At 39.3% G+C, this 21,799-nt stretch overlaps 5 protein-coding genes across 5 annotated transcripts; 3 read left to right on the top strand and 2 right to left on the bottom strand.

Moving 5' to 3' along the window:
• Positions 1-530: 530 nt before the first annotated feature.
• LOC111778409 (succinate--CoA ligase [ADP-forming] subunit beta, mitochondrial) lies at positions 531-6,321 on the top strand. Its single transcript, XM_023658205.1, has 12 exons — positions 531-816; positions 1,006-1,116; positions 1,376-1,487; positions 1,794-1,858; positions 2,122-2,199; positions 2,380-2,454; positions 2,573-2,725; positions 2,832-2,966; positions 3,829-3,993; positions 4,871-4,993; positions 5,693-5,764; positions 6,005-6,321. Exons 1-12 carry the CDS (start codon positions 715-717, stop codon positions 6,077-6,079), a joined length of 1,266 nt encoding a protein of 421 aa, XP_023513973.1. The 5' UTR covers positions 531-714; the 3' UTR covers positions 6,080-6,321.
• A 1,029-nt stretch (positions 6,322-7,350) lies between these two features.
• On the top strand, positions 7,351-13,266 carry LOC111778407 (nodulation receptor kinase-like). Its single transcript, XM_023658203.1, has 15 exons — positions 7,351-7,695; positions 8,063-8,555; positions 8,692-9,179; positions 9,261-9,411; positions 9,625-9,696; positions 9,770-9,838; positions 10,078-10,149; positions 10,252-10,323; positions 10,426-10,604; positions 10,763-10,989; positions 11,132-11,258; positions 11,338-11,406; positions 12,208-12,397; positions 12,490-12,622; positions 12,743-13,266. The coding sequence occupies exons 1-15, from the start codon at positions 7,629-7,631 to the stop codon at positions 13,082-13,084; spliced, it is 2,751 nt and encodes a 916-aa protein (XP_023513971.1). The 5' UTR covers positions 7,351-7,628; the 3' UTR covers positions 13,085-13,266.
• LOC111778408 (isoflavone 2'-hydroxylase-like) lies at positions 13,181-14,958 on the bottom strand. Its single transcript, XM_023658204.1, has 2 exons — positions 14,065-14,958; positions 13,181-13,975 (listed from the first exon to the last, which is right to left on the bottom strand). The coding sequence occupies exons 1-2, from the start codon at positions 14,956-14,958 to the stop codon at positions 13,364-13,366; spliced, it is 1,506 nt and encodes a 501-aa protein (XP_023513972.1). The 3' UTR covers positions 13,181-13,363.
• Positions 14,959-16,498: 1,540 nt separating this feature from the next.
• LOC111779058 (BAHD acyltransferase BIA1-like) lies at positions 16,499-18,043 on the bottom strand. The gene has a single exon (XM_023659114.1). It carries the CDS (start codon positions 17,979-17,981, stop codon positions 16,563-16,565), a length of 1,419 nt encoding a protein of 472 aa, XP_023514882.1. The 5' UTR covers positions 17,982-18,043; the 3' UTR covers positions 16,499-16,562.
• Positions 18,044-18,992: 949 nt separating this feature from the next.
• LOC111779168 (cytochrome P450 87A3-like) lies at positions 18,993-21,269 on the top strand. The gene is made up of 8 exons (XM_023659246.1): positions 18,993-19,241; positions 19,330-19,660; positions 19,730-20,128; positions 20,288-20,377; positions 20,458-20,536; positions 20,626-20,732; positions 20,813-20,940; positions 21,034-21,269. The coding sequence occupies exons 1-8, from the start codon at positions 19,024-19,026 to the stop codon at positions 21,122-21,124; spliced, it is 1,443 nt and encodes a 480-aa protein (XP_023515014.1). The 5' UTR covers positions 18,993-19,023; the 3' UTR covers positions 21,125-21,269.
• The last annotated feature ends 530 nt before the right edge of the window (positions 21,270-21,799 follow it).

Here is a 21,799-nt window from a genome sequence, read left to right as displayed (position 1 = left end):
ATAACTTGTTGTTCGGTTAAGTTTCTTATGTAAGATCGACTTTATTGTTGGAATCTTGACAAATTGTTGTTCGGTGTCAATTTAACAAGCTAGTTTTGAGGTGGTTGCTCCAGTGGGATCACTCCTTCCAATAAAAATATGTCTAGGGTTACGAAGCCCCTGCGTTATTGGACTTGGAGGATTTTATGTTGTGTGGTTGTCTATTACGTATGCCCTAATGAGCCACGTTCGTGGCTCCAGTCCAACCCCACCGCTAGTAGATATTGTCCTATTTGAGTTTTTCCTTCTTAGCTTCTCCTCACGATTTTAAAACGCATCTACAAGGGAGAGTTTCTCATATCCTCGTAAAAAAATTTCATTAATTTATTTTAAATATTATTAGGTTAAATTATTAGGTTGAATGTTGATTTACTTGTTCCTAAATCCCAATAGAGAAAAATGAGTTAAGTATGGTAAAATAAAAAAGATCGGTAAAGTTCGATACACGGAAACTAATTTTGGAAATAATTGTATATTATAAAAAAGAAATTCTGGGGCTAGGGGTCCGCTACTTCCCCCTCTCCGAAACGATCTCTCTGCCTCCGGCAAAAAGAGAGCGCACCCATTTCGTTCTGCTACGTCTCCGGCGGATCCTAGAGCTGCTTCCAGTGCCTGGTTCTGAAGGTTCTTCTGCAGATCGTATCGATAATTCTCTCGTACACGTCTCAAAAAAGCATGGTGAGAGGGTTGCTCAATAAGCTCGTCTCTCGATCTCTTTCTGTTGCAGGCAAATGGCAGCAACAACAGCTGCGCCGTCTCAACATCCATGAGTATCAGGTGATTTTTTTCGGATAGTTTCTTTTACTATTAGCACGTTCTGGATTCTGATCTCGGGGCATGTTTACCCTCCTAGAATTTTGAGGACTTTTGTTTTTTTTTTTGGCTGCTTATTGCAGTTGATTTGAAATCTGTGAAAGAGATTTGATTTTTTGCACGAACTTCTTTTATTTTTATTGTGGAGATCAGGGGGCTGAGCTGATGAATAAATATGGGATCAATGTACCCAAGGGTATTGCTGTTTCTTCTGTTGATGAAGCAAAAAACGCAGTGCAAACTGCTTTTCCCGATGCGAAAGAGGTAAGCATGTGCCTTCCAGTCTCTTTTTATCGTCCCACGATGCCACGTTTCTTTCTTTGGGCGTCTGCAAATTTTGAAATCACGAAAAATAGAAACCATTTTAGTTAGAGTATGACCTTTTTTTTGTTTAGGATCTGTTCTATAGGCTGTGCAACTGTGTGCCCTTAAGTTCTTAGGAGATATTGGTAACATCACTTAATATATTAGCAAAAACTTAGCCAGTTAAGAGAAGCATTAAACAAAATCTGATATTGTGCAGTTGGTCGTTAAAAGTCAAATTTTGGCTGGTGGAAGAGGTTTGGGAACATTCAAAAGCGGCTTAAAGGGTGGAGTTCACATTGTGAAGGTGGATCAGGTTGAAGATTATGCTGGTAGGATGCCCTTTTATATTTTCATCCTTCTATAAGGTTCTCAGTTTTCAAATTATTTGAAGATTTCTAGTTCTACCAAAAAACCCATCAGTGTTTTTCCTATCATTGGATGGTTACATATAGATATATATTTCCTGACATCTTGGAACTAGTATCAGGATTATTTGTGAAAGCCAAGTCGTCTATTGTATCTTATCAAATTAAGTATTACTTATCCGGTTAAGTTCGCTCAAGTGTGGAATTGACGACGCGAATGGAGTATTTCAATAAAATTGTTGCCCCCTCTTTTTCATCATCTGTCTGCAGGAAAGATGCTTGGCCAGATACTTGTCACCAAACAAACTGGTCCCCAGGGAAAAGTTGTGAGCAAGGTATTATAGGTCTTTTCACTCTGTATAATCCCTCAAGTTCTTTTATGCTTAATCTTCCTGAATAATGTAAATGTCTAGCTATAATAGATCTGATGTACTCTGTTTTTCTGCACTGGTATTTGTATATAACTTATGAGTGACTTGTATTTTTATTTGTGAGATTTGACACGATTTTCATGGGGCTTATACAGTAAAGATCTAAATGTTTTAACAGGACTAATTTAATTTGAATTTCTTTCTTTTCTTTGTATATTTCAATGCAGGTTTATCTGTGTGAGAAGTTGTCACTTACCAACGAAATGTACTTTGCTATCACTCTGGATCGTATAACTGCTGGCCCAGTATGTTCCATTACCACATGTGGCTATAGCTCGTTTGTTTCTAAAATTTTATGCCTACTTTGTTTTTGCAGTGAATTTCAGTTTTGTTATTCTGTTTCTTAACTTAGGTGTATCCTAAGGAATACTTTGGTTACAAAGTACATGTTAAATAAAACAATTTTTAACTTGCTTTATTTTCAGCTTATAATTGCCTGTAGAAAGGGTGGAACTAGCATCGAAGATCTTGCTGAGAACTTCCCAGATATGATTATAAAGGTTGTTATTGCGTCTTCGCATGTTTGGCATTGTTGCCAAAGGAGTGCAACCTTTTCTTCCTCTGACATTTGTGCCACTTAATGATTCCTCACCCAACCATTTCTTTCTACTTTTGAAGGTACCTATTGATGTTTTCCAAGGAATTACAGATGAAGATGCTGCGAAGGTCGTGGATGGTTTGGCTCCCAAGACTGCTGATAGAAAGGATTCAATTGAACAAGTGAAGAAATTGTATAAACTCTTCTGTGAATGTGACTGTACGTTACTGGAAGTAAGTTTTAACTTTATTAACTTTATTTTTTGCAATTTACATATTGCTTGATTTGTTCCACTCTAGAGCGTTAATCTGATGATCCCAACGACCTGATTTGTTCCAGGTAAATCCCATGGCGGAGACTTCTGAAAACCAGCTGGTGGCTGCTGATGCTAAGCTAAACTTCGATGATAATGCCGCATTCCGTCAAAAAGCAATATTTGCTCTTCGTGATCCAACTCAGGAGGATCCTCGAGAGGTCCGGTTTTCCTTCTTTATGTAGAGGACAATACTTTCTTGATTCTATGGAGATATCAATATGAAAATAAAATCAATCAGTTTTTCTTTTTGTGAAAATTGCCCTAACTTCAAGGTGGTTCAGTAACTATACCAGCAAATTTTTAATTTGATTCCCCAACCTTTTGAACCCAACCGACCTTGATCATTGCGGTTCTTTTAAACACTTCCTTATTACTTTCAAGGAATCCTCACCCACTCTCCAGTCCCAGATTTTTTTTTTTTAATTTATTATGTAATTTATCATGTATTCAATAACATAAATTATAATCCTGAAATTCTTTATGGAGTTTGGGCTGGGATCTGCAATAATCTTGTACTGCATCAGGATTTTGACAAGAGATATCATTTTTTTGGAGCCCTCACTGCACATGGTTGCATGGAGACAGACAACCACTAAGGGTTAGCATAGTAGTTATTGGGGCCAACGAAAAAGTACGGGACTTAAAAGAAATGGGTACAAACCATAGTAACCACCTATTTAGGATCTTATATTCTATAAATTTTATTAACAATTGACAACCAAATGTTATAAGGTCAGGTAGTTATCCCATGAGATTAGTTGAGATGTGCGCGATCTTAGCCCAACACTCAAATATAAAAAAGATAAAAAGGTTTCATGGAGACGTGTTTTTTTATCCTTGAAATCTAAGTAAAATTTTGTGTGCCACCTAAACACTTGTCATTTAAAATGACTTTCAGCTTCCGCTGTCGGTTCAACATTCTCCTAAGAGGATGTGCATGAGTGCCTTTGTGTGTGAGTATTATGAAGCAAAACAACAGTGAAATAAGTCTCTTTTGATTTTCTTGATCTTTTCCAATAGGTTGATGCTGCCAAAGCAGATCTAAATTACATTGGCTTAGACGGAGAAATTGGTTGCATGGTCAATGGTGCAGGACTAGCAATGGCTACAATGGATATAATTAAGCTGCATGGGGGAACGCCTGCCAATTTCCTGGATGTAGGTGGAAATGCTTCTGAAGGGCAGGTAAATAATTCAAGCAAACTGATCTTCTCTTCCAAAGCCCTATACTTCTTGATATTTCTTTGTTGAGTAAAAAATATGACTTCATAATTTAATATTAATTTGTTTAAAATAAAGTATTATTACGTATCGACGAAAAAAAAAATGTTTTAGGCTATCTTGAACGTATCTAAATTTGTTAAGACATTATGTCCTAGACAGAAAGATTAGATGCTCAAATTTTCACCCCACATGAAGTTGAACTAAAAAAAGAAAATATAAAACATAATTTTTGTTGCATTCATGTGAATTATAATATGACTTCTTAATTTTATGTTAGTTTTATTAAAAGGAAGTATGATTATGGATTGATGAAAAAATGAACAAGAGTTGTAGGTTGAAACTTAAAATACTTTATGGAGTTTCTTTTTCTTCATTAGAGAAAGCATGGTTTAGTTTCTAGAAATTGGAGAACATTCAAGTAGTTTCTTGAAAAGTTCTTATTTTTCATTTGTTATTTCACAATTGATTTATTTATTTATATTTCCATCTGCATATTTATATCAAGAAAAAAAAACCCCAGAATTTATGGATGAAACTGAAGAAAAAAAAATATTATCTACANAAAAAAAAAAAAAAAAAAAAAAAAAAAAAAAAAAAAAAAAAAAAAAAAAAAAAAAAAAAAAAACGAAGATAAAAAATGAAACCATTAAATAAGTGCCATCGTGGCTCTGCCACTCATCATCTGCAGTTGAGAATGTTTTACTTGGTACCACTCATGGGCGTATCTGTGGAATGTGCGAGGAAGTCTCCAAAACACTCTTGCTATTTATTTATTCATAGTTATATTTTTACTCAATTGCCATAATCGTTGGGTTAATAGCTAAGATTTGTCAAGCAGGTAGTTGAGGCATTTAAGATATTGACTTCTGATGAGAAAGTCAAAGCAATTTTGGTGAACATTTTTGGTGGAATAATGAAATGTGATGTCATAGCTAGTGGAATTGTCAACGCTGCCAAGCAGGTAAAACATGCATTTTCTGGTTTCCATCCTCAGCAGTACGTCTTAGATTGCTTTCCTTGCTGTTTTTGGTATTTCAGCTTTGAAATACACACTTGCACATCAAGAAAAGCTTTTATTGGAATGCTTTAGTTTTTCCTTTGTAATTTTATTTCTTTTATTTCACTCCATTTGAGTTTTGTATCTCTTGAGTACTAGTCTCTTTTCATCTGTTCAATGAAAAGCTGTCTCTTGCTTAAAATAAGAAAACAAAAGAAAAGCTTCTAGTGGGAGATGGGGATTGAGGATAATGTATCACTTTGAATCAAGAAGCTTGAAATATATCCCAATTACCCTTCATCCATGCTCAAGTGCCAAACATATTTTCGAAATTGAAGCCTAGCCTAATGAAGAGCTTTCAGCTTAGTCCTTTTGCAAGTCTGTGTTAGAATAGGTGGATGAGCTGAAAAGGGATATGTTCTCTGTTTTTCGGATTCCTTTGGGTTTGATGTTTTTTTTGAATTCTCGTACCTTATAACTTTTCACTATATTAGTGCAAAGTTTTGTTTGTTTTAAATAAAAATATATTGCTGGAAGATTTTGAAGATTGAGCTTTTGATAAAATCCGCATGTATAGGCTACTCTCGTCTTTTCTGTTTACTTGGCAAGATATATGCTTCATGAACATGTTATTCTAAGATTGGATATGACCTTGTAATGAAGGTTGACCTCAAAGTGCCCGTGGTTGTTCGGCTTGAAGGTACAAACGTTGACCAAGGAAAAAGAATTCTGAAGGTAAATCTTCCATTGTGGGTTGTTTTTTATAATTTGGGTGAGATCTCACGTTAGTTGGAGAGGGGAGCGAAACATTCCTATAAAGGGCGTGGAAACCTCTCTCTAACAGACGCGTTTTAAAACCGTGAGACCGACGGCATAATGGGTCAAAACGGACAATTACAATTATAACTGAAGGTTTGCTCTTCTATTTATCAACTGAGGGTAACTAAATTATTGTGGTTGCTTATGGCTCTTCAGGAAAGTGGGTTGACATTGATAACAGCAGAAGATCTGGATGATGCTGCAGAGAAAGCAGTGAAAGCCGCATATTGAGTTGCTTTTCAATTTTTCCTTTTTCATGATGGATCACTCGTTTCTTGGTGATTGTTCTTTCTCATTAGATCTATGCGGTTCTGATTGTCTCTTTACTGCAAATACTAGGAAGTATTGTTTGCCGCAAAATGAAAGCGTGCACGTATAACATTTGATGAAAAGGAGTTGATGTTCTTCAAACATTCGAGGAAAAGAATGTCGAAATTTTAATAATGAGTAGCTTTCTTGCTGAGATTATTGGAGGCTGATGTTCTTCATACATGAATTCTATGAATCTTTTTACAAGCTTAGAATCCCTATTCAAGCCACGGGTTCATCTATAATCAAATGCGCATACACATTGGTCTTCCAATCTTAAGGTGTCTGACACAGACCCGTGTCCTCCGATATTGATATGGATCCCGTTGCCGATACCGCCCCAGGATCGGAAAATGCGGACTCGTGTGTTCCTGCAACCTGGGTTTTGGTTCTGCTTGTTTTCTTCCGCCGCCCGGTCCTTGGGATCTCCGGTATGCTTAAGGTGGGTGACTCGTTGTTGCTTTCTTTTTCATCGGAGGAGTCCTTCGCCTTTGAAGACCGCCTTGCTTTGTGTCTCTCCGACCTTTCTCTGGCCGTTGGAGACTCGATTGACGACGGGTGTCTTGATGGTTTAGCTAAGTCCGCCGTACTCCGGGCTGCTGAGTTTGAACCTTTATCTCCTCTTTGACGACGATCTAAAAAACTTATGAATCACTCAATTAGACACAGTTTTGGTTAACTAATAAAAATACGCCCACCAAATCTTTATAAGAACCATCATTCAAATCAAAGAAAATTCTTTTAGAGTAGGTTCCGCAAGATGGTGCCTTTTTAAATTCATTCATCTGGGAACCCATTTACTCCCACAATTATTTTACTAACAGTTTTATACGATTGGATAGGTGGAAGAATTGAGAAGTAGCATCTTACCCAGCTGGGAGGAGTGACAGAAGGACCATCCCAACCAATATGGGCAACATGCCTTACATCTGTAGGATACCCTATTTGCAATTCAGCTTGTTTCTCATTGCCTGCAAACCCAGAAATCGCAAGTATGAATATTTGTTTGGCATTAGGGTTCTCTTCTTTTTTCATGAGAATAGACAAGAGGAAGGAAGCAGAAGAAGGGCCAATATTTTAAACTATAACTTCCTTAAACAATGATATTTTATGTCCTTATCACCAACCCAAATTAATAATACTAATCATACAAATAATTACCACTAAAAAATTGATTATAGTCTTTGTTCTTATTCCAATCAAAGCTGTAGGATCGATGCAGCTCCCTTATTCTCCTTGTATTTATACAATTTGACCTCAAACCCATATTTTCAATTCTCTCTCAACATGTTTTCCAACTTCTGATCCTCTTTTCACTGTAATTCTGTCTCAAAACCCTTGAAGATCAGGCTCCCAGCTGGTTCGGAGAGATTTTCGAGTCGCTCGAGTCGATCAAACACGGTCGATAAGTATTCGAGGCAGTTACAAATTTTGTTAATCAAATGGAGAGAGGTTGGTTGAGGAAGAGACGATGAAGGGAGGACTTTATAATTGGCTGATTATCCTCATATTCGTGCACCCAACTACGGCACAAGAGGGTTAGTGTATTTGGTTAATTGGAACTAATTTAATTAGTCATGTTATGAATTCTTTTTTAAGCTTATACATTACATAAGTTAGCCTAATTTCTTGTAATTAGCTTACCTTTTCAATTCATGATGCTGATTTTTGGGAGATTCATGGGTTTTAGTTTGATTTGTTGGATGCATAAACCCATAAAGAGATGATATTCAAATGAGTTTAGCTGTTGACTTGATGCACATCCAGATCCATATATACTTATTTGAACCCAAGATCGAATTAGTTCATAGCTAACGATTTATGTCCGATTCGAGATAACCCGTTTCGTAATTTTTGAAAATTGTGTTCGTTTTCTCGTGTTGAGTCTAAGCAATGATGATGCAGGTTTTGTGAGCCTAGCATGCTGTGCAGATTCAAACTTCAAGGACACAAACACAAGCATTGATTGGGCACAAGATTCCCAGTGGTTGGGAAGTTCATCAAGCTGCAAAAACATAAGCAGCAATGGGAAAGCTCGAATCTTTGGCATGGACATGGGGAAGAGAGCTTGCTACCATTTAAGCACTGTGGAAGGGCAGGAATATGTGATAAGGGGCACGTTTCTTGCGGCTGCCGGGGGCTCATCCTTTCGTGTTTATATTGGGAGTACCCTTCTGGGTTTGGTGGGGTCGTTCCAGGACTCGGTGGTTGAAGGAAGCTTCAGAGCTAAAAGGAGCTATGAAGAGTTTTGCTTGGACAAGGATAAGGGACAGCCTTTTATATCCTTTCTTGAGCTTCGAAGGCTTCATGATTTTAGATATCTCAACCCCTTTCCTTCTCACATTCTCAAATTGATTGCCAGAGTTAATGTTGGGGTATCCACACCATTGGATATCAGGTTCTTTCATATTTTTAAATTCTATGTATAATAAATATTTAAAAATATTTATTTTTTTTTTTTTTTTTTTTTTTTCTTGAATTGAGGGATATATAAGAAGTAAAATTTATTGTTGAAGAGGTGATGCAAATTACAGGTACAGAGATGACTCGAGCGATAGGATTTGGAAAGCATCGCCATATTTCCAGAACGAAGCTCGGGTCTTGACAGAGCCCAATATCAATATTTCATCCAAGTCCGACCACAATGCCACGCATGGTGTTCCTTTGAAAGTCCTCCGAACTGGTCTTACACATTCCGACCAGCTGGTTTTCCTCCACGATGGCCTCGATTCAGCTACTTACCAGTATCGTATCTTCTTTCACTTTGTTGAGCTCAACCAGAGTGTTAAACCTGGGCAGAGATTGTTCGACATTTACATAAACAATGAAAAGAAAGCAACCGATTACGATATTCTAGCTCATGGGTTCAACTACGAGTGGGAAGTTTATGATGTTTTGGGTAATGGGTCACTTAATTTGACGTTGGTTAAGGCCTCCGTCGGGTCTGAGTTAGGACCCATTTGCAGTGCTTATGAGATCTTGCAAGTGCGTTCATGGAGTCTGGAGTCCGACGAGAAGGATGGTAAGATTAGGGTTTATTCAGCCTAGAATTTCATTACTAATTGGCCAATCTTTCTCACTTCATCCATTTCCTGCTTTCCAGTGGAAGTAATTTTGAAGGTGAGGGATGAACTGTTAGTTGCTAACCAAGAAAATGGAGTGTTGGGCAGCTGGTCAGGGGATCCTTGCCTTTCGATTCCCTGGGACGGTCTGGCTTGTGATACCATCAATGGATCCTCTGTTATCACCAAACTGTTAGTAGTTGTCTTGTGCTCATTTCAATTATGTTGTTAATTCACCTAGAATTGGATAAAACATGTAGAATTCTTTTATAGTGACAGGATTTGAACTCAGAATCTCTTACCATACATGTTGAATGATTAGAATTACAAATGTTTTAGCTCATATAATATACTTGTTAATACTTTCTCCTTGCCTTTATTCTGTTGGTTTGTGCAACTTTGCAGGGACCTCTCTTCACGTAAATTCAAAGGATTGTTTCCTGGCAGTTTACCTAAGTTGGTCCATTTACAAACCCTGTAGGTTCACTCACCATGTGCTGCCTTTTCTGTCATTAATATTTGGGCGACTAAACAATGATTCTTTTTGTAGGAACCTCAGCAACAATGGCTTCACTGGAAGCATCCCATCTTTTCCCGCTTCTTCAGTGCTGATATCAGTGTAATAAGCTGATGTTTCTTTGAACTGCCATTTTACTCCCTCAATATAGATTCATGAACAAATAAATTAGCAGATAACTTTGTTGAATGAGTTGTGTATCACAATCTATACACAATACACGATTTTCCGATTATTCTCTCCCTAAATTCTAGTGACGATTTACAAGTTAAAATATCAAAGTACGCGTCGATAGCTACGAGAAACTCTAATTTTCGATATCTGTCAATTATTATATCCAGGGATCTGAGGCACAATGATTTTAGTGGAGGGCTCCCTGAATCTCTTGCTTTCTTGCCACAATTAAAATCATTGTAAGTTATTTGAAGATATGAACACTCAGTTGTTATGAACTAAATCATGAATAGTTGTTATAGTTCGGGTTCCTTTAACGGTGTTCTGGTTTGTATGTGCAGAAACTTTGGGTGCAATCCTTCCTTTGGCAAGGAGCTTCCACCCAACTTCAACATGTCAAGACTTACTACAGAGTAAGAGTCCTTTTATCCACAATCTTATAGATCAGAACCATTTATGAATTGAAATATGTGCGAGATAAATCAACCAACACTAAAGATTCTACTTCATTTCAGCTATGGAACGTGTGATAATACAGCACCAACATTTCTGAGACGAGGAATTGTCGTAGGGACGGTTGTGAGTGGATCAGTTCTATTTACCATTATTATTGGTGTCATTTATGTGTGCTGTTGCAGACAGAAATCTGTATTTAGGGGAAGATATGATATGAAAAGAGAACTTATGTTGAATGGTGAGATACTTACTGACGACTCTCGTATGTTAAGATTCCCGTAGCGAAAAATTAATTATGATCTGATTAAGTGGAGTTTCTACCATGAATTACCATTGTTTTTATTCACAAGTGTATTGGATTTGTGAAATACTAAGTGATAGTTGGTTGAAATGTAGATATAATCATTTCTCTACCCAGCATAGACGACACCTCTATAAAATCAATATGCATTCAATCATTTACTCTCGAGTATATTGAAGCTGCTACCCAACAATACAAAACTTTAATTGGTGAAGGAGGGTTTGGTTCTGTTTATCGTGGCACTTTGTCTGATGGTGAGGAAGTGGCTGTCAAGGTCCGTTCTTCCACATCGACCCAGGGAACGCGGGAATTTGAAAATGAGGTTCGTATTAACATATATTATGTATTTTCTCATAGAAAACATCAAGTTATTGGATACAGTTTAATCAGTTTATGTCTATAAAAGAAGTATTACTATATGTTCTAGATGTATTCTTCTGAATTTGGTCATTTCTGAATTACAGCTAAACCTGCTTTCAACTATTAGGCATGAAAACCTGGTACCTCTTCTTGGCTATTGTTGTGAAAACGACCAACAAATTCTTGTTTACCCTTTTATGTCGAATGGATCACTACAAGATCGTCTTTATGGTAACCGACATGTTAAACCATTTCCACCTTATCCTTATTCTTGTATGATATTTTAAAACCGGAAGTTTCGATCTAACAGGCGAACTAGCAAAGAGGAAGACACTGGACTGGTCCACAAGACTTTCAATTGCACTTGGTGCTGCCAGAGGCAAGTTATATTAGAACATACTCATTTTGTTTCTGATTCATTAAACTACTACCTTTATTTAATGAGAAAGCAGTTTGGAGTGGACTTTGATATGAACATTCATTCTAATTTTGTGTCAGGCCTCCAATAGTTCAAACTTATATGATACAGGGTAAAGGGGTAAATGGGGTTAGTTGAAGTTGCGTAGAGCAGAGAGAATGTACTTCTTAGTTTATGTGAGATCTCATCTTGGTTGGAGAGGGGAACGAAGCATTCCTTATAAGGGTGTGAAAACCTCTCCCTAGTAGATGCATTTTAAAACCATGAGGTTGACGGCGATACATAACGGACTAAAGCGGATAATATCTGCTAGCGGTGGGCTTTGGCTGTTACAGTGAACAATATCTGTTAGCAGTGGCTTGGACTGTTACAAATGGTATCAGAGCTAGACACCAGGTGGTATGCCAATGAGGACACTAGGTCCCCAAGGGAAGTGGATTGTGAGATCCCACATTGGTTGGAGAGGGAAACGAAACATTCCTTATAAGGGTGTGGAAACTTCTCCCTAGCAGACGTGTTTTAAAACCGTCATCACAACGATACATAACGGGTTAAAACGGATAATATTTGCTAGCAGTGGCCCCAGGCTATTATAGTTGCCTTCTCATAGATTCTAAATTATTTTCATCTTTCATCGAGGATTTTGGTGTAGTTGAAACACTTCCCCCAAACGAGAGAGCTTTTGAGTTGAGACCTTTCGTTTAGCAGTTTGATATGGACGTTTAGGGGATTTCATGGGATCCTATATTTTGTCCTTTTCAGGTTTGACATATCTTCACACGTTTGCCGAGCGATGTGTTATACATAGAGATGTAAAATCAAGCAATATACTCTTAGATCATAGTATGTCTGCCAAGGTTGCAGATTTTGGGTTCTCGAAATATGCACCTCAAGAGGGTGACAGTGGTGCCTCTCTGGAGGTCAGAGGAACTGCTGGATATTTAGATCCTGAGTAAGCATTTAGATCCTGAAAAATGGTTCATTAGTTTGTGTTTCTGGCTTGCATTTACGTATAAAAGTTTGTGATTCATATTTGTTGTTTAGGTACTATACGACACATCATTTGTCTGCTAAAAGCGATGTGTTCAGCTTTGGTGTGGTTCTCCTTGAAATCATATGCGGTCGGGAGCCACTGAACATTCATAAACCACGCAATGAATGGAGCTTGGTTGAATGGGTATGATCCAATTCCATCATATCTCAACTTCATTTTAATATCTAATGGGCCTTGTGGGCAGTAGCCTTCAATTTAAACCTCAGATTTCTTGTAAAGTCAGAAATGGATTTGGAAATGCAGGCCAAAACTAATCTGAGAGAGTCGAAGGTCGACGAGATTGTGGATCCTTCCATCAAAGGAGGGTACCATACAGAGGCAATGTGGAGAGTTGTGGAGGTGGCATTGGCATGTATTGAGCCATCCTCGGCCTATCGACCGTGCATGGCTGACATCGTGCGTGAGCTAGAGGACGCTTTAATCATAGAGAACAACGCTTCAGAATACATGAGGTCTATAGACAGTTTGGGAGGGTCCAATCGTTTCTCAATGGTCACGGACAGGAAGTTGGTTCAACCACCCACTCCCACTCCAACAGAGCCATCGCCAATCTCTCATGAGTTAGCCCCGCCAGAGCCAAGGTAGCCTCTGATGAAACTATATAACTAGGTACCGCTAGTTCACTGATAATGAGGAATGCTGAAAGAGTATGAATGTTTGCAGTTTCATTAGAGGGTACTTGTTAGAATATAAGATAGAATGCATTCCGTGGTACGTTTCTAGATGACATGAAAGCTGTTGGGTTATGATAAATTTAATTACGTCAACACTTGGATTTGGAGCAATCGAGCATACATACGCGCAAGGTTCTTCTTAAACACTGTAAATTTATTGCATACCCTTTTAATGTTTTCCAAAATGGATTCAAAGCAGCAGCTTGCTAGCGATTGGTCGTGGCTTACAAAGTGCTTCAAGTGGTTCAGCTTTAGGCATGCTAACACCTTTTCCTTCTGTCATATCGACGTCCTTCCCATCAATGCTCTTCCAATCAAAACATTGAATCAGCAGTCCTAAAGTCAATCCCAGCACGCGATGTGCCATTCCAGAGCCTGGACAAGCTCTCCTTCCCAAACCAAATGCAATCATCAACTTACTATTGGCCTCGCCATCCCCACCCTCAAACCTCTCAGGTCTAAAGCTTGTTGGATCTTCCCACAATGTTGGATCCCTGTGGATGGCCCACGCGTTCACCAATAAGATCGTGTCACGTGGCACGTCGTATCCTGATAATGTACAGTCAGCAGAAGACTTATGTGGCAGTAGGAGTGGGCCAGCCGGGTACAACCGAAGAGTTTCGAGGACTATGCATCTTAGGTAGCTTAACTTTGGAACCTCGGATTCTTCAAGTAATTGATCTCCGAGTTGGGTCTCTAGTTCAGCTCTTGCCTTCTTTAGTACCGTTGGATGGTTTAGGAGATTTGACATTGCCCACTCTATTGTCACCGCAGTGGTGTCTGAGCCACCGAGTACCATTGTCTGTGAAAGATAAAAAGTATGATAAGATATTATTATAAAAGTTCGTGGATTAAACTTGTAACGGTAAGTAAATATTTGGGAGCACGGACCAAAATGAGGCCTTTGATAATGTCATCAGTGTAATATTGAGGCTGCGACTCCTGCAACTTGAGGAAATGGGCAACCATACTATTCTCCATTTCTTGATTATGGATTTGATTGGTTCGATGTTCATCAACGATTCCTTGCCAAAATGCATCCACCCTTTTGATCAGCTTCTTGGCTCTCTTCATGAAGCCCTGGAAATCAATATACTTCAAAATCGGCAAAAAGTCTGCTGGATATTGCGCTAACATGAACTCGAACAGCTCATCGACAATAGCTCGAAACGTCATGGCTTCACTGCTTTCATCTGTTTCTTCCCCATAATATCGCTTCCCGGCCACCATTCTCATCGTTATATTCAGCGTCAGTTCTTTCACCATGGATTTAAACTCCACTCTCGCAAAATCATCTCTCGAAGATTGAGATAGTTTATTCACCAATCTCCTCACTTCATCTCTTCGAATGGCGGAATTCGTGTTGAGACGATTGGCAGAGAGTATTTCGAGAGCGCTCACTCGGCGAAGTTTTCGCCAGTGGTCACCATAGGGAGCGGCTCCAAGGGTGGTGTGGTTGTAACTCAAGCACTTACTCACAGCAAAGTCTGGCCGGTTAGCAAAAACGACATCGTTTTTCGTGAAGCATTCTTCGGCTGCGTCAATGGACGAGACAACAACGACTAAACGAGAGCCGAAACGAAGGGAAAGCACTGGGCCATACTTCTGTGAGAGAGTTAATAAGCTTCTGTGAACTGGGGGCTTGAGGAGATGGAGATGGCCTATAATTGGGATAGAGGGTGGCGTTGGAGGGAGATTTTTGCGGGACTTTGGTTTCAAAGCATAGCTTATGGCAACCAGGAGAGCAATGCCCAGAACTGAATACAGGAATGTGGTGTCTTCCATTCTTGTGGGATTCGGGTGATACCAAGCCAGCCTTGTTTCAACATATATATAGATATATATATATATATATATAACTAACTAACCAAGTTTGAAGTAGTAAATTAATGGTAATTTGGGATCTGAAATGGATTGGCGTGTATCACGTGGGGTGAATACAATCATAGTAAAAGATAAGAGTACTAAAACCCTAGAATTGGCCCCGACGTCTAACTTGACATCAATGCGAGTTGCAGCTTGACACGAAGATCCGCTTCGCCCGAGTTGATGGACTCGCCCCAATAGGGAGTGGCTTGGCGTGCATCACGTGTGGCGGAAACAAACACGCTCAATTTTGGAGGATAGCAGCAGCACCACCACCACCACCTCACATGCTGATGAAATATTCCACATTTGTATTGACAATACCAATCATTTATGTATATTAAAATTATTAAAATTCATCGGCTTCTCGTGATCCACGTTTTTCTACTTCTCTTTCACCCGTTTTTCAATATAAGTTCTAATGATTTTGTTTTTTTGAAAAATCTCATACCAATACCTATGAGCGTCTTCGTAATTAGCTAATGTTGAACTCCTCCCAATAGTCTTCAACAGTTTAGTAGATCAAAACGTCAACATAAATAAGAAGAAAATGTGTAAAATCATGGGTTCACTACGAATTTTTTGGGAACTATTATGAAATAAAAATCCTTAAAAATTTATGCCTTTAATGCAAATAATAAAGTTTTTACTTTTTGGGAAACTTTAAGTGAAAAGGAAGGATGTTTAACTCGTACCAAATAACCTACCATAAGGTCTCATTTACGTTCTCACCTGTCCTATCTTAAATCCTTTAGCTTACTTAACCGTGAACCGAACTATAAAAAAGTTTGAGACTTTTAATAATATTGGTTATGTAAGCATTTTGAATACGCTAGGATAACGTTCTTCTCCCTATTAAATTCTTATTTTGTCATTACTAATAGAGAATTCTATTTCTTTGAATCGAACTTTGATATTGGCTGATCTCAATCAAGAATGAGTTAAAATGGTTGGAGTCTTATATTAGTTAACTAAAAGAAAAATCATTAATACATATTTCTTTTAGTACGAGACCTTTTGAAAATGGAAGGCTAAGCTAAAAAATGATAATATCTGTAACAACCTAAACACATAGCTAAAAGAGAGTCTATTTTGATCTATTACATATCAAGGTCAACCTCACAATGGTTGGTTCCTATGAGGAGAGATTTCCACGCCTTTTATAAAAAAAATGATTCGTTCCTCTCTGCCACCGATGTAAGATCTCACAACCCACCCCTTCGAGAGTCCAACATACTCACTCGCATACGGTATGAAACTTAGCTCTAATAACATTTGTAATAGTTTAAGTCCACCATTGAAATTGTCTATTTTTTCTTATTACTTCATTTTTAACTTTATAATTTCAAAATGTTTCTTGGTTATGCCTTTAGACGTTTGGGTAACTGTTTTTAATTACGTTTGTTAAAGATAAATTAGAGTTCAACATAAATAAAAGCAAAACATTCTTAATGTTGAAATTAATTTGGCGGCGGAGTAACGACAACCAACAAAACAAGCTGGAATAATACGATTTCAAAAATTCAAACGCTGAGGACTTGTACATCGGAGCCGACGGCGACTTCCGATGTACTTTTGCCTTCACACAGTGTGCTCGATCCCTTCGAGTCCGCGACTTGAATGACGTCGGGATTGAACGACGCAAACGCGAGCAGATCTTCATCGCGTTGGAACACAGCCATGTCTTCTTCACTCAGAGTCACCAACGCTTCAATTCCCCGCCCATCTCTTGTATCCATCAGCAAGAAAAAATTGGAGAACATGGAAAGTCCGCCGATGAACCAAACGGGACATCCCCACCCAAAATCAGTTTCGTAAAATCCAAATCTGCTCCAGCTGCTACACAAGTAGAAATTCTTGTCGCTGCTGTACGGACCGTCTGGGTCGGTCATCGTTTTAAAGAACTCCAGATAAGCCTCCGTGTCTTGGTATTTCTTATACCCACTCTTCTTAAACTCCGCAATCCCTTCCCTTAACAAACCGACCACCTCCTGCAACTCTATCTCCTCCGCCGCCCCTGCTTTCGTTTCCGGCGTGATGAACCCCAACAGATTCCCGATCGACGTGTCCGACAAATTGGGCTCCAATCTTTTCCGGAGATTCACGGCTTGGCCCAGCACACACGCCTTTGAAACCCCGGAAGTTGATTTGGATGCAGCTATGGCGCATTTCCATATCAGTCCAGCTACAGCTTCCACACGTGTGGGTTGCTCCACTCTGGCACTGGCTGCCTTTGCCTTGAGCGCTGTTATTTTGGATCCCTCGAAAACTAACCTCTTCGTCACGCCTTTCGCGTGGATTCCTGTGTCTGACGTGGGCGTTGCAACTTGGAAATCCTGGGGCGGTTGCAAAACAGAATCGCTGACGAATTCCGGAAGTGGGAGTTGAGAAATTGTTGCGTTGGAATCATCCCCTGCCACCGCAATGGCAGTCCAGGTGTTGATGAAGGAGCTAATCGATGAGGCGTCGGTGATTTTGTGGGACATGAGTAAGCCAATTGTGATGCCACCGCATTGGAACGACGTGGTTTGGACAAGCAGAATGCAGCCTTTGGCAGAGTCGGAGGATGCGATGGAGAAAGGGAGGAATTGGTTGAGTGAGTCGACGTTGAGTTGATTGAGGACGTTGGAGAGACGGCAGTTGACTTGGGCTTCCACATAGATGGCTCCCTCGTCGTTGCAATGGATTGAAACATTATTGTCTTGAACTCGGCCAGCGAATGGATAGTATTGGGCTAATGCCTTGGATAAGGAAGCTTTCAGGCGGTGGGACTTGGATGTTTGATTGTCATCGCCGCCTGGAGCGTAGAAAAGAAGGACGGGTACATAAACAGGCAGAGCTAGCTGATCTAAGAAGGAGAATTTCAGATGTTTTTGGGTTTCCGGCGTTGGAGAGGAAGGTTTGATCTTTTCCTCGCTAATGATCTTCACGCTCATTGCCATCTCTCCTAGCTGCACTATCTGATTAACTTCGCATCTCAGAGTTGTTCATATTAAACCCAAAGTTTTGGCATGTATCACGTGGGTCACCACCCAAAATCTTTTTCCTTGATGACTGGATTTGGCTCATTATGGATCCATCACCTCATCAAATTTTCATCAACACGTGATGCACGCCCAACTACTTGGGGCTATAGATAAATGAGATATATTTGTTAGATTATAGTTTAAATCTTTAGAGACTGTATTTTAGTAAATTAAAACCATATATACCTATTAGGTAGTGTTTGTACAAACACTTTCTTCATTCTCTGTATTATCTCTTTTGTTGCACCATCAATAAAACTTTTAGTTAATATTCTTCTTTGAATTTTTTCTCTCTCGTTCTTTGTGTTCTATCTGGATTGAGTGTGTGTTATTGAGCGTTCCTAACAACTAGTATCGATCATAACATTAGGAATCATGGTTCTCTACAATGGTATGATATTGTCCACTTTGAGCATCTTTAGTGAATCTCTCAATAGGATTCGAACCCGTATGAAGTTCTGACTATCTGTTAGAGAAAAAAAGAACGAATGGATCTTGTAGGATTTTCGAGAAATTCTTCGATTTCTTCCGAAAGTTGATGATTATTCATCTGCTTTTCACGTTCGGTGAATAGCCCGGACATTGAGGAATATCTAGAAAAACATAAACTCTGGTGGCTTTGCTTTGGATTTCCCCAAAAGGCCTCGTAATAATGGAGATGTATATCCGATCATCTCCTAAATCTCTTCTAACCATTTAGCTGATAACATAAATCTATTGCTGTTGACCTGTAATGTAGTAGAAAACGTGAATCACGATGCGGGCGCCTAGAGGCAAACCTTGGACAATGATTTTGTCCATCGTAGTTAGATGCAATTTTCTTATTTTAAACAAAGTTCGAAAAGCAACTTACTTGACATGTTTCACGTGGGCATGCTCCGACGGTCCTATAGCATTATTTGTTGTTAAAAGCATTGCACAAGTTCTGGAGCTTCTGTGATTACCCAAGAAGCTGTAAATGGAGCTCCAATTATCAATGTGGTCGCCGGGATTAGCCATCGGAGCAGTGGTGGTAATACTTTTGACGCACTTGGTTTACAGGTGGAGAAATCCCAAATGTAATGGAGTCCTTCCTCCGGGCTCCATGGGCTTCCCTCTCATCGGAGAGACCATTCAGCTTATAGCTTCCGGCAACACTCTGGACCTTCCTCCCTTTATCAAGAAGAGAGTGCAAAAGTAAGGCGGTGGGCGGAGGAGATTTGTATTGGGTTATACTATTATTGTAATAAGATGTTTGATTAATCACGAATTTGAATTATTACAGATATGGACCCATATTTCGGACCAGTCTGGTGGGTCGATCCATTGTGGTTACGGCTGACCCTGAAATCAACAGTTTCATTTACGCTCAAGAAGGGAAGACGGTGGAGCTCTGGTATTTGGACTCCATTTCCAAGGTGCTCAAGCAAGACGGTGACACTAGGACAACCGCGGGCGGCGTGATTCATAAGTACCTCAGAGGTATCACTTTGAACCACTTCGGCTCCGAAAGTCTCAAGACGAAGCTGCTTGCTGATATCCAGCGATGCGTCGACAAGGTTCTCGTCCAGTGGTCCAGCCGTCCGTCTGTTGAAATGCAGCACGGGACTCTTGCTGTAAGTTTCGCATCTTAATTGCTAAAATGGTGTCTTCCACATCACGTACTGACCCCGACAACCAACCAGATGCTATACGATTTCAACGCGGATGTGATGTTCGGATATGACCCAGAGAAGTCGAGCGAGAGTATCAGCGAGAGCTTAATCACATTAGCAGATGGGTTTATGGCGGTCCCGTTGAACTTGCCAGGAACGAAGTACAACAAATGTCTCAAGGCGCAAAAGAAGCTGGTCAACATGTTCAAGGATCTTGTCAAGGAGAGGCGTCAAGCTGCTGCTGCTAATGCTCGAGGGGATTTTCTTGATCAGGCCCTGCGCGACATTGGCAGCGAACAATTTCTATCTGAGGAATTCGTTGTGAATTTACTGTTCGGAATTTTATTCGCTAGTGGGTCGGTGTCGGGATCGCTCACCTTGATGCTCAAGCTACTTGCAGAGAATCCATCCGTGGTGCGGGAGTTGACTGTAAGTAATTAATCCATCGGTGGAGTGTGTCTCTTTGTTTAATTTTTGTTGGTGGGTGTGTGAGTGTGATCGATATTGCTTCCGCTTCTGTTACAACACTCTGCCAGCATAATTGTGGATTGTTTGATCCTTATTTAACACAATTTAACTGATGGGCAGGCCGAGCATGAAGCGTTTCTTAAACAGAGGAAGGATCCAGAATCTCCCATAACTTGGGAGGAGTATAAGTCAATGACATTTACGCTTCAAGTAGGAAGTTACGGTTGGAAAATTAAGTTTATAAACACTACTTTATTTGGGTTCCTAAAGATGTAGGGTTGTGCATGTAGGTTATATATGAAACTCTGAGATTGTCAAACGCACTGCCATTTCTACTGCGGCGAACAATAAAAGACCTGAACATCAAAGGTAAGAAGCTGGTCATTTATAATTGTGTTAATAATGAGAGTCTTTTTAGATGAGTGATGAATTGAAATGGTGGTGGAAATGCGGTGTAGGATATACAATTCCAGCGGGGTGGACGCTTATGGTTGCAAACTCAGCTCTCCACTTGAACCCTGGCACCCACAAGGATCCATTGGACTTCAACCCATGGCGGTGGAAGGTATATTATAGAGTATTATAGGACAGGTTATAGGTAGGAAGGGATGATATGCAGGTGATTGGGTTTTAATATTGTTGCAGGACCTAGACCAACACTCTATTTCGAAGAACTTGCAGCCGTTTGGAGGAGGATCTCGGCAATGCGCTGGGGCAGATTACAGCAGGGTTTTCATGGCCATCTTCCTCCACACTCTGCTCACTAAGTATAGGTATATTTTACGGCTCGAATTATTAACCACTAGATACAAATTCGAAATACTTTGGTGCTCTATTCTGAGGCGAGTCGGGTTTGTTGGGTGCAGTTGGAGAAAGGTGAAGGGAGGAGACATTTCTCGAAGTCCTATTCTGAAATTTGGAGATGGGCTTCATATCAGCTTCAAAGCCAAGGCTTAGATTAGTCTGACATGGGATGAAAAATGCTTTCTTTTGGTTTCGACCAACTCCACTTTGATTCTCTGGTTTTTGTGTGTTAACTATGTTTTGGTCAATAAAAAGCTGGATGGTACCAAGTGTAGTGTATCACTGTCTTCTTTTTTAACACCACTATCTTCATTTAGCACCATTTCAAGTTCACAATACTCAAAAGCTGCTTACTAACCAACAATTTAATACTCATGTTGTCTCCTACAAAAATAATAAAAAGGTTGGAAAGAATGAATTAAGTGCATATAAACTAGGCTAGACACTTGATATAGACGCCTAGCCGACCATCATAATCTCAGGCTTATCACGTGTTAAAGAATGTGAGGGTTTGAGTCCTCCTCGAATGTCGGCATCTCGATTTTCCATTTGTTTTTCAAAATAACCTTAATTGTAAAGGTAAGTTAAGCAAGATCAATCTTGAAATTGTGGTTGATTTTATAACTGAAACCTTAATTAAAAAATGTTCGCAGTGATTTTAGAAATAGTAAAGTAACCGAATTGAACTTATTTTAAACGTATTTATATATTCTCAAGATTCATCTCATTCAAATACAATTTCAATTAATTTATGTACTCATTTTCTACTCGGACATCATATTATTCACAAGTCTTGTACATAAAATAATTATAATAGTAAAGGATACA

Source organism: Cucurbita pepo, chromosome LG17 (assembly GCF_002806865.2).
Source record: "Cucurbita pepo subsp. pepo cultivar mu-cu-16 chromosome LG17, ASM280686v2, whole genome shotgun sequence".
In the NCBI taxonomy this organism is placed as follows: Eukaryota; Viridiplantae; Streptophyta; class Magnoliopsida; order Cucurbitales; family Cucurbitaceae; genus Cucurbita; species Cucurbita pepo.
Note: the sequence above shows the minus strand (reverse complement) of the source record. Positions and strands in the feature narration are given on the sequence as shown.

Coding starts and splice junctions, on each gene's coding strand:
- LOC111778407 (XM_023658203.1), top strand. CDS start 7,629: ATGAAGGGAGGACTTTATAATTGGCTGATTATCCTCATATTCGTGCAC. Junction 10,150..10,251: donor TTGCCACAATTAAAATCATT/GTAAGTTATTTG, acceptor TTGTATGTGCAG/AAACTTTGGGTGCAATCCTT. Junction 11,407..12,207: donor TGCACTTGGTGCTGCCAGAG/GCAAGTTATATT, acceptor TGTCCTTTTCAG/GTTTGACATATCTTCACACG.
- LOC111779168 (XM_023659246.1), top strand. CDS start 19,024: ATGGAGCTCCAATTATCAATGTGGTCGCCGGGATTAGCCATCGGAGCA. Junction 19,661..19,729: donor TGCAGCACGGGACTCTTGCT/GTAAGTTTCGCA, acceptor ACAACCAACCAG/ATGCTATACGATTTCAACGC. Junction 20,378..20,457: donor CAATGACATTTACGCTTCAA/GTAGGAAGTTAC, acceptor TTGTGCATGTAG/GTTATATATGAAACTCTGAG.
- LOC111779058 (XM_023659114.1), bottom strand. CDS start 17,981: ATGGCAATGAGCGTGAAGATCATTAGCGAGGAAAAGATCAAACCTTCC.
- LOC111778408 (XM_023658204.1), bottom strand. CDS start 14,958: ATGGAAGACACCACATTCCTGTATTCAGTTCTGGGCATTGCTCTCCTG. Junction 13,976..14,064: donor TTATCAAAGGCCTCATTTTG/GTCCGTGCTCCC, acceptor TATCTTTCACAG/ACAATGGTACTCGGTGGCTC.
- LOC111778409 (XM_023658205.1), top strand. CDS start 715: ATGGTGAGAGGGTTGCTCAATAAGCTCGTCTCTCGATCTCTTTCTGTT. Junction 2,200..2,379: donor ATCGTATAACTGCTGGCCCA/GTATGTTCCATT, acceptor CTTTATTTTCAG/CTTATAATTGCCTGTAGAAA. Junction 3,994..4,870: donor GAAATGCTTCTGAAGGGCAG/GTAAATAATTCA, acceptor TTTGTCAAGCAG/GTAGTTGAGGCATTTAAGAT.